At 30.2% G+C, this 16,500-nt stretch overlaps 2 protein-coding genes across 2 annotated transcripts in view; one reads left to right on the forward strand and one right to left on the reverse strand.

The window, feature by feature from the left end:
- LOC130890759 (60S ribosomal protein L44) overlaps positions 1–16,500 on the forward strand; it is a 315,570-nt gene that overhangs the window by 140,648 nt on the left and 158,422 nt on the right. The window lies entirely within an intron of this gene.
- LOC130890744 (uncharacterized) lies at positions 722–16,318 on the reverse strand. The gene is made up of 10 exons (XM_057795021.1): positions 15,453–16,318; positions 13,438–13,744; positions 12,518–12,809; positions 8,323–8,635; positions 7,669–7,811; positions 6,220–6,434; positions 5,221–5,474; positions 4,348–4,547; positions 3,715–3,845; positions 722–2,785 (listed from the first exon to the last, which is right to left on the reverse strand). The coding sequence occupies exons 1-10, from the start codon at positions 16,025–16,027 to the stop codon at positions 2,528–2,530; spliced, it is 2,688 nt and encodes an 895-aa protein (XP_057651004.1). The 5' UTR covers positions 16,028–16,318; the 3' UTR covers positions 722–2,527.

The following is a 16,500-nucleotide window of genomic DNA, read 5'->3' on the forward strand; positions in this document are numbered from 1 at the left end:
TAAGTCTTTAGAGTCTGCAATTGGTATGACAGCAATACAAAGAGACTGGTTTGCTCACGCGAAGACGTGGTTCAGGGAGAGACAGGGCTACAATAACTAGAGATTACGGTTTTTTCGGCAGTTTCCATTCGAAATATAAACATAAGTGAGTGGACACTTAGGAGAGGACTTCACGCTGCAGGATTCTAGCTACTAGACCGGCGCTTTCCCATGAACACCGGTTGAATTTTATACGAGAACACCTTGCTTCGACTACAGCGGATTGGAGTCGCGTATTGTTTTCAGATAAATCACGATTCTGTCTTCAGGCTCAGATAGACGTGTAATAGTGTGGCGGCGACTAGGCGGAGATATGCTTAAGTGTGTATTGCACTGAGTTAGTCTTTATCGAAAATTGGACGTTTACTGCGTAAATATGCAATAGGTTTTACAAGACCATGTCGTACCATTCTTTGAGACGACTTAACCTTTAGTTAAGGCTCAAATTGGAACACGTATAGCACCTATGACTCGTACACGTGCTGGGTGGTGATACACACGCGTTTTCAAGTAGGATATGGAGGAGATTGGATTTGATTGGCAGTTCGCGACTGGCCGGCATCAAATAATGTCTGATAGTTTTGACAATCAAACCAGACAATTGTTATTGAACATGAGTTCTGAATCAGAATCGGATGATGCTAATGAGGAAGTGTTATTTTATTGCTTGATGAGGAAGAAATTTAAATCACCTAATAAATTTATTCTGTCCAAGAGAAAAAACAGTGGATAATTTACAATTATCTACAACTAAAATGGATGCTACTAATTTTGCTAATTATTTCTGATTGAATTGAAACCAGTTTGCTGAAGTACATGAGATGATCCGACAAGACATTGACATTCTTCAGTATCGTCTTCATATAATCACAATTTTTTGTATCATAAAGCTCTCTGTATTTCCTTACTTTTCTTCTGTCATTTTTTCGTAAAAAAATTAAGGAAAGACTTGCTAGTTACCCACACGTATTGTACACCAAACTGTGTCTGAACTAAAGCGTGACACATCTGTGATCTCACGGGTGTCGTATAAATTCACGCTGCGTCGTCAATTTCACTGCACCGCTCGAATAGTTACCAAATCACACCATTTGTTTGGCCTGCTCACAGTCCAGACTTATATCCTGGCCCTCTGAAATTCTAAAGGGCTTCGCGACATGCTGGTGCAGGAATGAGATTCAAATCTGATCCAAAGCTACTGAAGCATATGGAAGAATTTGTTTTTAGCCTATAAATTGAGAATATTTGGATTTGGAAATTTTTCAAAAGACATTTAGTAAATATAATTATACTTTATTTAAACATAATGAATCCAATAGTAAATACTTAAAATATGAAACCAGCACACTGGTAAATATTCCTAGTAAATTGTAGTAGATAAATATTCATCGTTGATCGGATTGTAATAAGTTTATTACAAAAAACGGTGCCATATTAGCCAAAAAAGTATGCATAAAAATAATACTTAATATATTAAAACCACCCAATACGAATACGACCTAAACAACATTGGCAATAAAGCTGTTTATTAATCAGTAACACTAAAATGATATTTAATTTTTTCTGAGAAAAATCAACATAAAAATTAAGGGCCTTGATCCAAGTCTAACACGAAAGTTAACAGATTATTGAAAAAGAACTTCACACTTCAAAACAGTATATATTGAAAAAATCCTTTATAGGATATCGTCGTTTCTTCTGACTTTGTGACTGTAGTTACATGGAGAGACCATTTTATTGCGTCTTTTTTTGATGATTTCTCCACTTTCACTAAAACTGTTTCGATTTTTGAGCATTTACTTATAAATAAAAAGTTATAACAGTTGAAGAACTAATCGTGAAGACAGAAAAGTAGAAGTGTCTTGTCTCAAAGCCCAAAAGAAGTAGGACCAAATACATCAAAGGAGAGAATAAAATGTGACATAAATACGCTTTTGATAAACCTTGTAGCAGTGAATTTTATAAATAAAAATGAACCTAATGCTGAAAACATTTGACCAAAGTGGGCAAAGAAATATATGTAATATCGCATTCAGTATAGGGTGTTTCCTTTTCATCAAAGTTAAAATATATGCCTATGTATTTATCTTTGAATAGAAATTTATTATATAAATACGAATCAATATGTTTGTCTTAATTTTGAGGCAAAAATGTGTTTGGCCTCAAAACGAATAAAGTTTACTTTTGATCTATGTGGATTTGCTGAAGAATCTCAATCCAATCAATTTTGCTCTCAGAAAATATACTCAAATAATTAAAAATTTAAAATTCACCTCTCACTGAAGCTCAGTTAACCATTTTTTTGAATGATTAGGTGTCAGTATTGACAACCAGAGTCCTAAGATTAAAATTAATATTTTCAAATAATGATCATTTTAATACTTGATAAATTGTTTATGGAATAAAAAACTGAACAACTGAAAAAAGTTTTTTCAAAGAATCAAATTTGTATGTACATTCATCGAATGCTAAAAACTATGAAATATTTCTATTTCAAAGAATCCAAATGTTTATAGCTTAATTCACATAGTTTTCTAAAAGCTCCCACGGTGACACTTTGGCAGGCTTTTGTTAAATTATGACTGAGATCAAATGGATCTTGGATACAAAATGGTGACATGAAACGAAATTGTTCCGGTTGTTTTGATTTTAATTGTTTAACATATGCACTCATCTCAGGTGGCAGTTGTTTTGGTTCCTCAAATAGCGATTTGTTGATGACGTGACCCATCATTGGACATACAGTCTGCACAGAAAAAAAACAAGACTTTCAAAATTCAGTGAGTTACATTAATAATAAAAAAATAGTTTAATACTATGAAATCCCACCATTGAAATTTAAAAATATTTATATAATAAATTCACTAAGATTTATTTTATCATCTGTAATTCAGTTCAATTAATAGCAGCTACAGTAAAAAATTGACCATAAAATCACTGAAACACTAAAATCATTAATAGACTTTCAAGTAAAAACAAAGACAAGTCCGATTATTCATTTTAGGCTATAAACAAATAAATTTGAAATAGAAATCTACATAGCCTGTGGAAAAAATCCTAAATGGAAAGGATGGTCAGTTCTTGTTCAACCATAATCACAATATAAATAAATAATTTTGAAATAGTGAATTCGGCCGATACAGAAGCTACAGGAAAAATGTATGGAAAAAGATGCAGACGACTAGGTAGATCTAGAAAAAATGGCCGAAAATCAGGATACTTAGAAAAGGGTCAAGAGTCACAAAAAGAAAATCAATTTAAACAAAAGAACAAGCCAAATTAAATACATAACTGGGTTCTCCAATGATACCATTGACCTAACTCAATTACAACCGAGGATGAAATTTCATAGAGTAAAAGTTAGGGCAGGACAGTTTTATCAAGTTAGATAAGAGAATTTAAAAAGTTATCAATATAAAGCAATGTAGTATCACACTCTCTGAGTATTTATTTGGTGAGATTTTAGGTCAGAAACATTCAAATATCTAATATCATGAACAAGTTTAGAGATTTGTAGTAATTTGAAAAATACTTTTCACAGAACTAGCGTTTTTATCAGGTGTACTGTTCGTTGGGATTGGAATTGTCGTTTACACTTGTGTGGATAAATTTTATTTCCACAAAAGAAACAGAAGGTCAATAATGAAGCTTCAAGAAAATCATTCTCAAACTTACATGTCTTTGGTAATCGAATGTTGCATAATATGAAAAGAAATCTTTTAAAAGTCTCGAAAGTGAATGTTCATATTGCTTGACATGATTTTTCAGAACGTTCAGTGGTATGGTGTATTTGATAGTTTCCCATCCTAAAATAAAATAAATTTGTGTTTTACATAATGAATCTGTATCAATGAATCTGTATCACACATATAACATCACTCATCACACATATAACACTCAAGAAGTCGTGTGACGAACAGACAGATGGGGCTGCCATTGTCAAATCCATAAGACATTTATAAAATACCAACTTTCAATAGACTATTGCTCTTAAAGGAGATCATTGATAAATAAAATCGAGTTTTGACAAAAAAATGTATTTTTCTTAGTTAGTTACTAGACTTATTGAGTGATGTGTTATATTTACCAATAATTGAAATAAATTACAAATATCATAAATTTAAGAGCTGATATATTGGTAAAAATATTTCAATTATTTTATCAAATCTTACTTTCAATATACTAATAAAATTTCTCGTATAAAAACTCATCACAAGACAGGTTGTTGAGAAAATTAGTAAAATATATATGTAGTGTATATACAGGAATGTAATATTGCTATTATACATAAATATAATTAATGCTTACCACTAATAATCGGAGCTGGATTCGGATTTAATCGTTTCAATTCCTTTACTGAAAGTAAATAATCGTTCACTTGCAAATAAAAAATAGCCAACATTGCTAGAGCGTATGTAGTTATGTATTCATCCAGATTGTTCAAAGAAGACCACTTTTTCAATATTAAAATAAAAGCTTGTGTAATTGGTTGAATATCTAAACATAATCTGAAAAAAAAATAAGTTTTTTAGAAAATATTTGTGAAATACAAATTATTAACATTGAGACAACTCGATTTTAAGCCAACATTCCATCAAAAGGGATGTTGAAACATGTTACAAAATAATGAAAAGTTGAATTTTAAATAATAAAGGTAGTTTTAAGAACCTAATCATTCTTTTTGTATAAATTGATTAAAACTTCATTATTCATTAAATAGAATACCCATAATAGAATGCAAATAGGCCATTAAAGGAAAAAAACTTACTTATTTGTTATAAAAAGTGAAAAGCATCAAACGCAAACTATTTTTCTAGATAGCTCGTCAATATTTTATTATTTTCATCTGAATGGAGATTTACAGAAGATTTATTCTCTGATGGTGCATTTTTGTGTAGCAAACAATACCATCAGTAAATTACAAAAAGTGAAACGTGGATAATTAACAAATCCGAGAAAGAGTAATTGGATAATATATGTGAGAAATGAAAAATATATTTTGGTTGAGAAGAATGAATAACAATCTACAGAAGGTGCGATACGTCATACTATTGCAGAGCATGATTTTATTCAAACATCAAATGTAGCTTTCCTCTTGCACCCTACCATATTCTGACTAAATGAGAAATGAGATGTGAGAGGTATTTACAATATGTGTTAAATCAATAGAAATATAATTACCTCAAAAATTTCGTATTTTCTACACTTAATCCATGCCTAAAAGATAAATCACAATCTAACCCAGTCTCGATGTGTTGAAGTTTTACAATGGGCGTTCTAGCTGTTGGTACTTGATGAATTTTAGAAAACAAATCTCTACGGGAATTCAATATTTTATGAACTTTCTTAACGATCTCGCATTGTGACAAGGAATCTTGATATTTGTCCCCAAAGTACATGTTTCCTGTATCTATGAATAAATCCAAATCACTATTCTGGAAAAAAGATAAGAATATTCTGGTTAAATTTTTTATTTATTAATAAGTATCAATTTTTGATGGAGTTGATGCTTTTCCATCAATTTAACCTAATCTTTTCAAAAAAAAATATATTGATTACTATCTTGAAAAGTGTGGGAAGATTATCGAAGGAAGATTAATTTAAAAATAAAAGATTTACAACAATAAAAATAAGAAAAGCCTTAGGCATTTAGTTTGTAAATATGGGGATCTATAAGCAAGTTATTTACCATTAATCTGTAGTTAGATATGTTTAAACTACACAAAACATACTTCAGTAAACAATTATTTCCAAGCCCAGTAGCACAAAAATGGAATGTTAGAGATAAAACCGACCATTTAATTGTGTTCCACTGTATTTACTAGTGGTCCTTATATTATTTTGATTCATCTGATAGTGTAACATATACATTTTGATAACTATAATTGTGATTTGAACAATATATTGTTAACAGTCTCCAATTAACTGAATTTATCACATCTAGTTATTATAACTTAATTGAATAGCATCAAAATATACAAAGTAAAAGAAATACAGAGAATAGTAGAAATACGGAATGGTAAATCAATGAATGATTTTGGTTTATTGAAATTTTAAACGAGAATAGACATTGTGAAATCGGTACAAGCTCAAATTGAAATATACAATGTGTCCATTTAAATTTGCAGCTCATAGAAGGAAAATTAATGATTTGTATCATAAAAACAAAGTTATTCTTACCTCGTTTCCCAGACCCGACACCCTAGAACCGAATGGATAGGCTTTACAATACTGCATGCTGATTTTTAGTACTTCTTCTATTTGAGAACAACAGTCGAAAGTTCTCTTCAGGCACGTAACAGTATTATTTGCTTCTCTTACTAAACAATCGCCCTCTTTCTCTATTGCTTCTGCACTCATAAACATCTTTGTTATTTCTTTGCTAAGTTTCGTTTCTAAAATGTTCAAGATTTTATAATGATACTCCTATTTTTCACATACATTGCAATATTACAGACAAAAAAATTAGGAGCTAGAACAAGAGCCTGACAAATAACGAATCTAATTTAATATAAATTAGCTTAAATATATTATAAAAATGATCATGTACTAATCATGTGGATTATGTGGAGGAACTTGGCTGCTATTTACAGCTATATAGAGCCCTTTTAGATGATTCTCAATCCCCATATTTTTGCACTTTCAGCTAGTTTACTAGCCCTTTTCATTTCTACCTATCCATAGCCATTCTTTCCAATTCTTCACCCCTATTCTTTCCAAATCCATTCCATCTCGACCTTTCCTTTATCATCCTGCGTCTTTTCTTTTCCACCATCATCTCACTCTACGGCCCGGAAATCTTAATTCTCTTTTTCCCGCACTCCTATTTCTTTATTCCTTCTTCTTCTGCATACCTTATTTTCTTTTTTCGGTCCCATATTAGTACGCAAAATATTTAATTGTATACTCAGTATCATTTTGACTTCTTTTTAGGTCATACTCATTGTGTCGGTAGCATAAGTCATGATGGTCCTTATTACGGTGTGCTCTAGACTTGTGATGGAGTATAAGATAGTGCTACGAAAATGTGGCTATTAAGTCTCTAAACGGTTTGCATACAAGGCAGGCTCTGAGGAAATGGATATAAAGGCCTGGAATGAGATAAGCTAATATATAGATAGATTGGCTTTCTGCCTCTCTTACCAAACAACTGCTCCACTTAAATAACAGTCATCTAGAACACAATCTACAAACTATGGGCACCTCAGATGACCTAGAGTGCCGCTCGTGCATGGAGGAAGAAACAGCATACCACGTCATTGGTGAGTGCCCAGCACAGTTGAAGCACTCAAAAGGTTCAAGACAAAGCATCTCATCTGCTTTTCAATGGAGGCCTACGTGCTTAACGGACCACTAGTCTACTTTTTAGTTAATTTTCATTCAGAACCGAACCTGAATACATATATCAAAGAAAAAAACGCTACCATATCACTAAATACAACAAAGGAGTAACTACCAAAGTTAATATGTAGTCGAATCAGACCTAAACAGTGTACACTATTAGAAAAGTCTGATCGTGAAAAGCTGCTATAAGAAAAACACAAATTGGAACAATATGATAAATGGATTATCGAGTTCATACAAACAATAATACATTATATATAAGAGTATATTGTTTCAATTACTAACCTTTCGGTTCTCTCTTTCTGAAATTTCCAGATACATTTTTGTGTCTAAGAATAGATATTTCATCTCCGAAAAAAACTAGTTTACAAGTAACACATTCATGTTCAGTTAATTTGTCAAGTCGACTCTTTGATACTTTGGAATGACTAAAAATAACAATTAATAATAAAAAGATTCTTATTTACATAACATAAAATATAGAAATTGATGCTATTATTATCCTTCTTAGTATGTAACAGAATGGTATTTTAATAAATTTATCTAAACAAGAATCAAGCATGTTTCATAGTGTTACTAAATACATTTAACAGACGTTTTTTCTACAAACAACTATAGAACTAAAACTTTTTAGTTCGGTTTATAAAATTGCTTTTATTTACTATTTTTCATATTTAAACATCACAAAACAAATCAAAATGTAATCTCAAAATCAAAAAGTCACTATTAAACAATAAAAAAACAAGTTGGCATTTCCATCCAATGATTTAGTATATTTATGTTTCATATATTAAGTATACATTTTCTTATTCAATAATCTCAACTTAAATATTTGAATTTAGGCCACTCTCAGGACTCAAATGTTATTTGAACTTATTAATTAATATTTTTAATAATTTATACTGATGAACAGTTAGCATATAATGGAAAAATATTTACTTATTTTGCCCAGGAAGAAAATGTCTTCCCCAAGAAACTTCATCTTTAAATTTCATATTACAAATTTCGCAATAAAATGTATACTGTGGTTTACTGAGATCCGCCAACTGCCAATGTTGTGGAGTCATTAAATGGTTTAATACATCTTCAATCCTTTTGTTAAAATTTCTCTGACACAAGTTGCAGCCTATGTATGAATGTCTATCTCTTAAATATTTTGAATGCTCCTTATATCTCTGTGGTATGCAATCTTGAAAAGTGACACACTCAAATGGCCTGGATAATATGGTATGTTCTTTTACTTCAACATGTTCTAAAATAACAAGAAAATATTAATAAACACAGAAAACAATATATCTATTTGACATGTTAATAATAATAATAGTGATTATTTGGAATTACTTCTGTCATTTTAACATGCATCATCAGAAGCACTATAAGAATCAAATTTTAATTTAAAAATGGGGCAACTTATTATTCGTGGTTAATATCTTTAGGAACCAATGTACTGTATGTTCCTTGGATGTATACAAACGGGAGCATTCATCATATTTCCAAATATAAGATTAACTTTTTGTTTAAAATGAGAAGAAAATATTTTTACATGAAAATGAGAGTAGAAACTAAATAAAAATGACTGCTAATAGTACATGTTTATTTAGTATTTTTAAACTCAGAACTTTAAAGTATGATGGTAGCAACTAACTATGGAAATTATTGGTTGAATAATTTTCTAATTCGAAGAAAACAATAAATTACATGAAATTTTACTGTAAAATTTGAATGTAATATTGAAATAGATACAATTAAAGCATATATGTTACTGGTATCTAAGTACATCAACTATGGAAAAAATATAGTTGGTGTACTTATTTTGTATATCATATCACAGCAAACATTTGTATACACAAAATTTCCTATCTCTGGTTACAAAATATTTTCATGGACTCAATTGATGATCTCCAAACTGTGGTAATTTAATATATGTATTTATACATCTGTTTCAGTATTTTAATAAATTTCTTATATCTAAAAATTTTTATAAAGAAAGTATACTGATAAATTAGTTCGATAAAATTCGGATTTATATAGAAAAGTTATAAGTAAAAGTAAATAAAAACATTGAGATCTAATAATATGAAACAGCAAATTGGTACAAATATAATATATTATATGATTAAATATTCCACATTTAATGTTATTTGTCTTTCAATCATCAATTAGTGATAATGTTAGCTAATTCATAAGTTCAAATTCAACATAATTAGCTTTTTACTTGGTTCATGTTCCGGTTTCATAACATCGTTACTGTAAGTGTTTGTGTTATGGTACTAGAGAATGAGATACAATAATTTATTGTTGAATATTATCAAATGTTAAAGATAAAAAATATGAGAAAAAATATTATTCAAGCAAATCAATTAATATTTAAAACAACACAACAGGTTATTCAATTAATATATTTTATACTTTACTTACGAGACTTGAAATAATAAATTTTTGGTTGTTTGAACATAACTTCCCTATTCAACGTGATAGTGAAAAATAAATTATTATTTTTTGTTTGGTACTTCCCTACACAAATATCTAAGAGAAACTAATTAAGATTGACAGATCTACAAAATGTATCTACATATAGCGCCACCGCAATCCAACGGAAGTAGATAATAGGTTCGTTCCAACACATCAAAAAACCGTCCTTAGTACGGTGATGAATCTGCGCAATAGTGATTGTACGTTCCAACCGACTTAAGTAACGTTTGTGAACAGTTTCCGGAACGGTTTTTTTGATACTTGATTGATAGAAGTACTGTTGCGCTTAAAATATCATCTAACGCTTCCAAGAACGGTCCAGAGTAGCAAGTTGGAACAAACCTATGTTTGTGTTTGTAATCCAAAATTTACAATATTAGACGAGGACTAAAGTATTTGAAAAGGGTAAAAAATAAAAGAAAATAGTAAAATTGAAGAAAAAAACCTGTTTTAAGAACAAGCTTTTATTATTTGTGAATAAAATGAACTGAAAAGTTAAAAATATACTAACTCTAATAAGAAATATAACTAATGAAAAATGTAACATTTTATTGTTTCTTCTTGATTTTATCGTAGTCCCAATTTTGTACATAAAAGAGTGTTACATTTTGATAACAAGAGGAAAAATAAGGAGCTAAACTTTCTTAATTATACCATCAAAATATAACTCGCTTTTATTAAATATATATATAAAATATATAATTATGAACTTATAGTGTTATATTTCTTATTAGAGTTAGTTTTTTTCAATTTTTTACTTCTTATTATTAACAAATAATAAAAGCTTGTTTTTAAAAAAAGTTTTTTTTTTTAAATTTTCTTTTCAACTTTTTAGTACAGTTGAGTCCAGCTGATCCTAACTAAATCGGAACGAACACTGTTGATCAGCTGATTGTTTGGATTAGCCAAAATAATTACAATAAGGAAAAAGAATGCAATTTAAAAACCAGTTTCAATAGTCTATTTACTAATACTAATGAATGTACCAATCATTACAAATAGCAAACTAGCCCATTGCGCCATTTTTAGTTTTGTGACGTTAGTGGGCGGCTAAACTACGTGACAACTCACCCACCCCATTGTGCACTCATAACTCAAGAGACAACATAATCTAAATATAGTCTGATTTTGTTTGTGAAACTGTGAAATCGTGCGTGTTATGTAAGTGTGAAGATACAGTACTGTAGTGTTTTTGCGTTGTTGTTTTATTATTTGAAAAATTAGTATTTTGAAGTGTGAAAGGAAAATGAAATGGCTACTAAACGTAAACATAACACCTTAACTCTTAAAGACAAACTGGTGGCTAGAGGTGAAAGTGTCACAAAACTAGCAAAAGAATAAAACAATATTGCATAACGTCTTCTGAGGCAACTCTTGAAAATCGGCAAACAGACGGCGGTCTCAGTATGACAAAGTTGACGAAGCACTTTTTTTGTGGTTCTCCCAAGAAAGGCTAAGGGGAATCCTTTAAGTGGACCTATTGTTCAGGAAAAAGCTATGCAGTTGAACGTGTTATTAAATGGTAAAAATGCGGCGCAGGAATGCCTTCTTACATTTGAAAATTTTATAGCTAAAGGAAATTATTCGCCCCAATAAATTTATAATGCCGACGAAGCCGGTCTCAATTTTAGAGCTTTGCCAACAAAAATCGTAGCTTCCAAAGCAGAAACTTGTACTCCCACAAGCTATCCTTTTGATCGACAATGCACCGTCCCACCCAGACATTGAAGAGCTCACAGCGGTAGCCTTTTTACCACCACATGTGACACCTTTATTACAACCAATAGACCAGGATTTGAAGTTGAAGTACCAACAACGGTTTTTGAAATATTTAATTGAAGACGATACCATCCTTTTGGTACAAAAGATTAAAGAAACAAACGTAAAGGATGTTGTCTATGGGGCAGCTGAGTTTTGGAAAATGTTACAGTTTGAGCAATAAGAAAATCTTGGAATACAACATAAATTGGAACATAAATTTTTAGGTTATGTGAATAGAAGTACGAATTCAAAAGTTGTAGATTTTTTATTGAATCGTTGGACCGTAATGACTGGAGAAATGTGGTGGACAAAGCCAAGGCTCTTCAAAAGCCGTAGGGACAGTGGTAGCAGTAGTAGTAGTAGGTGCTGTAGACGTCTGGAGGCAATGTCAATGATTTTGTATTATACACGGTATTGGATTTTGAAGTATCATTGCAAATATAAAATGCTGATCCATGATACCACAAACTTTGAAAAGTTACTTTTAGGGTATGCTAGTCATTATAAGGCACATTAATTAGAATAATACATAGATGAAGCAATGATTTTTTTTGAAAAACCCTGTATGTCAGATGCATATTTTTCTAGATACGTACAGTAGAAAGACATGAAAAGCTTCATTTTTAATACATATATGTATATATATATATATATATATATATATATATATATATATATTTGTAGAAATGAATGTGAAAAAGTATATTTTTGTTGATTTCTTTTCTGTCTGCTGTAAAATATTTAAAACTATTTTTATTATTGAAAATTTATAATTATTATTAAATCTTGGTGAATTACAAACAATATTATCTTATCTTTTGTATAAGCACATAAAAATATGATAGATTATTACTTTAAAATATTAAATATTATTGGTGCCAGATGAAAAATAAAATATTACCTTGATTTGTAGTAATTGTTTTTCCTCTTCTTTCTCTAATTCTTCTTTGTGAACTTTCATTTTCATTTTCCACTTTTGGCTTTTCATTTTTAATTGGTTCTGGTTTTATTCCATACGCTTCAATTTGTATGTGAAGCAGAAAGAATTCAGTAACTCTATTTTTCAAAAATAACTTCAAAACTGTATTTTTATGTATATCAGAATTAATATGATCAACAGTACTTTGGATGGGAACATCTACACAACACAGATGACATTTTATTGTTGTGGTGTTTTTTGGTTCAAAATATACCTAAAAATAGCTAATTTATACTTATTTCAATATACAACGCTAACATTATTTTTTTAATACTTCTAACAAATTACTAAAATTTCAATTGTCAACTTTGAAACAAAAAGCTAAAAATAATGTCACCTCAATTACCTCAAGCTATGATAAAACTTCATTATACCAATCTAATCACGTAAACAAAGTGTTATAGTTATATTTTGGAATTCAATTGAAAGGTCTTCATCAATTTATACATCACAAGACTAAAGAATATGGCCAATTCTATCCACTAAATCAAACATCTTATTACTGCTGAACAAATCATGGTGTGTATTTTCCTTGTTACAACTACATCCACCAAATATTCTGGCTTCGTTTGTAATATTATTGTGTCTATGTAAAGAGAAACCTGTTTTTTTTTCTCCCAAACATCAAAAGTTTTAAAACAATCAACAATTATGTGGAATTTATAAATGAAACCTGTCTACCATACATTTTGCACTTGTTTATGCTGGTGACTTTTGATTTTGATTAAACTTGTAGATATTTAATTGTGATATCATCGATCTATAATATTCCTAGATGATGGTCATCGGCAACTTATGACAATTACTTTACCTAACAATTAATAGAAAATATTAATACCTACCTGGTGTGCCTGATAGCAAGTTTCTAAATTCCAGAATATTTCGTGATAACATTCAAGAGCAGCTACAAGCAGTGGGTCATTAGCAGCTTTCATATGACGTTGACCTACAATATGATCTAAGCACTGATTCCTGGAAATCGCTTTAATGGCTCTTAAGGAACAGTTGCATAATAAGCATATAGCATTACATTGATTAATTTTTTGAATTGTAGGTAATTTACAACAATTGAATTTGTTCAAAGATTTCAATCTTCTTGGATAAAGAGTTTTTTCAATAACTGAATCATAGGATGGTAAGAAATTAAATCTAAAAATAAATTTTTAATAAAAAATCAAAAACTTTTTATTTCATAATCTACAGGGATAGTTTGGTCATAATTTACAACCAATCAATAGGATAACTTATTCAAGGTCATCTCTAAAATTGATTGAGAAAAGACGTTGGTTATCTGAACTGTTTGTATTTATTGAAAATAAATCAAACAATAATAATATGAATGGTTAATTATCTTGAATAGTATATGGAGTACCTCAACAACAACTTGACATACTGTACTTGCCACAATAACTGTAGATATAATAGATCTCCCCCACTGAAGGTTGACCAAAAGATCTTCATTGGATGTAGTCTCTGAAGTAGCCTGACCTTTTATTGGTGAGAATAAAATAGCGCACTGGAGTACCTTGTGTTTCCTGTGTCTTAGGCAGCAGCTGCTCTTCTTCAGATTATTCTACTCAAGCTGTTTGCTGCTGAAAGCAATTGAACTGGACCATGACTCTCAGAAGTAGGGTTTTGAGGACGACTTTGAGGAATACCAAACACAATTGGATATGGACGCTTTCTCATCAATGTTTCAGTTGAACCTCTAGGAGTTGATACCTTGGATGAACAATGTAATGGTGCAAACCAAGGCACTCACGTTACAATGCTGAATTACCAAGTATTCATGTACAGAGAAAATTTCTAGTAATTTCATAGTAGAATCAAAACAGACGGACATCTATATTATGCACTCACAACTAGACTCACTAGAAAAAGCAGGTCTTTTCCCATTTTAAATATAGATGAGGTCTCAGCAGCCTCAGAAATTGCAAATACTTTTCATTCATTTCATGGTACCACAGTTGACAAGTGTAAATAGAACTTGAGACTTTGCCTGGAACGTCTGGCAAAATTTGATTTGCATCTGAACAAGAACAAAAATGTTTTCTCCCAAACTTGTGTTTCATTTTTTGGGCATATCATTAAGAATAATAAAATACTTTAGTTCCCTGACAGGACAAGCTGTGGTCGACATGCCTCGCCCAGGAAATATTGATGAGGTGAGAACTTTTCTAGAAATGCCGACATATTATTCTCGTTTTTTTCTATTCTAGTCGCCAATTTGTTGGATTGGAACAATAATAACATGACAGTGATAAAATGAATTATTGATTAGCTTGATTAAAATCGGAAGTGCCACAACAAGACAACATATTGTACTTGCCTCAACTATATAGAAAAGTAAGATGATTTAGTTAAAAACCAAAACTAACAATTTAACACAAAAACAGATTGGAAGGGACAAATAAGTATACAATAGACCTGTAAGAAAAAATGTCCTGGACAATTCAAGTTTCAGTTACTTTTAAATCATTATTAGTCATAAAAAAATTGATACTGATATGTTTGTAAGAACTGTATTCATACTTAATGGTCTCTTTCAGTCAACTATCAAATACTTAATTTGATAGAAAAATAATAAATGCCCAGGAAGCTCACTATGCTACTACTATCAAAAACATCTATGAAATGCCAATATTGTAAGCAAATTCTAACAATAAATGAGGTATTATAATAATATAATAAACAAATAATGTAGACTGGATGATGTTATATAAGACATTTAATAAAATGAACAGCAATGAACAATTCACTCTTTCACTGATATTAGATGTAAAATTGATATAAAAAGGAGATATTGTAGAAATTTGATGACCTTGTATATACTAAAAATATATGAAATCGCCCTTACCGAAAAGTATTACTACCAAGAGGTTCTTCTTCTTCTTCAGGAGAACAACTTTCATTACAAGTTTCTTCATAATCAATTCCACTATCTGTATGTTCTGTTTCCAAAGTATAAGTAGAATCCTCAATACTAGTTTTACTTACATCAAGCAACGATTCAATTTGAGCTGTAGAAGATTCATTTGAAATTTGATAGGTGCCATTTAAAAAATTGCTATACAACTTTTCGAAATGCTCATGTTGTTGAAAAACTGTCCAAATGTTAGTATTTGCATTTACTTCAATTAACTCTTCACATTCTGGGCACATTAGCCTGTATTTCTTTGTGGTATGAGACTGTCCCAATTCAGATATTGCACATTTTATGTTCTTTTTTAAATGCAGAAGTAAGCTTACCAATTCTTGACTTTCATTCTGGTCTGCGTTCAATAATGCAACTCGTCCGATACTATTAAAAAACATACAAAATTCATATATCTTTTTTATAACTTTCGTCGTAGTGATACTAGTATCACAAAGGTAGTTTCCAGTTTCTAAGTAGTTAATTGTATCATTCACGTCGATGTGGTTCTCGTTCATGATTCACAAAGAATCTATGTGAAATATTAGAAAAATGAGACAGTTTATAAAAACGTATGATAATTATGACAATGAAATGTTTTATATATAATCAAATTACATTGTCTTAGTTATTTACAAAAATTTGTCCCACTTCTTAGAGAAGATAACCTTAGAAAGAACTATTGACTTTTATGATGATATCCCTTATCTCAGTCATGGTTAAATGTCATTTTCATTGACAGTTGTCAATACTTATAAATTCTATAAACTTTAAATCCTGTCACCAGGTAGAAATATCATTTACGTATTAAAGAAAGTCAATTTATAATTTGAGTTTGATGAGTTTCAGGATTTTTTATAATTATTGTAGATTGACTGAAATAATAAATTATAATCCATTCAGTCTCCTTATACTGTATGTTTTGTTATGTTTATAATTTATAAATTATGTTATTAAAATATTAAGAAAATAAAGTTGGCTATAAAAACGT

Source organism: Diorhabda carinulata, chromosome 2 (assembly GCF_026250575.1).
Source record: "Diorhabda carinulata isolate Delta chromosome 2, icDioCari1.1, whole genome shotgun sequence".
Classification (NCBI taxonomy): Eukaryota; Metazoa; Arthropoda; class Insecta; order Coleoptera; family Chrysomelidae; genus Diorhabda; species Diorhabda carinulata.

What these genes read in the sequence shown, in the direction of transcription:
- LOC130890744 (XM_057795021.1), bottom strand. Translation starts at nt 16,027, where the DNA reads ATGAACGAGAACCACATCGACGTGAATGATACAATTAACTACTTAGAA. An exon ending in CTTGCTATCAGGCACACCAG is followed by an intron (nt 12,810 to 13,437) that starts GTAGGTATTAAT and finishes AGCTATTTTTAG; the next exon opens with GTATATTTTGAACCAAAAAA. An exon ending in CAGAAAGAGAGAACCGAAAG is followed by an intron (nt 6,435 to 7,668) that starts GTTAGTAATTGA and finishes TGAACATTTTAG; the next exon opens with AAACGAAACTTAGCAAAGAA.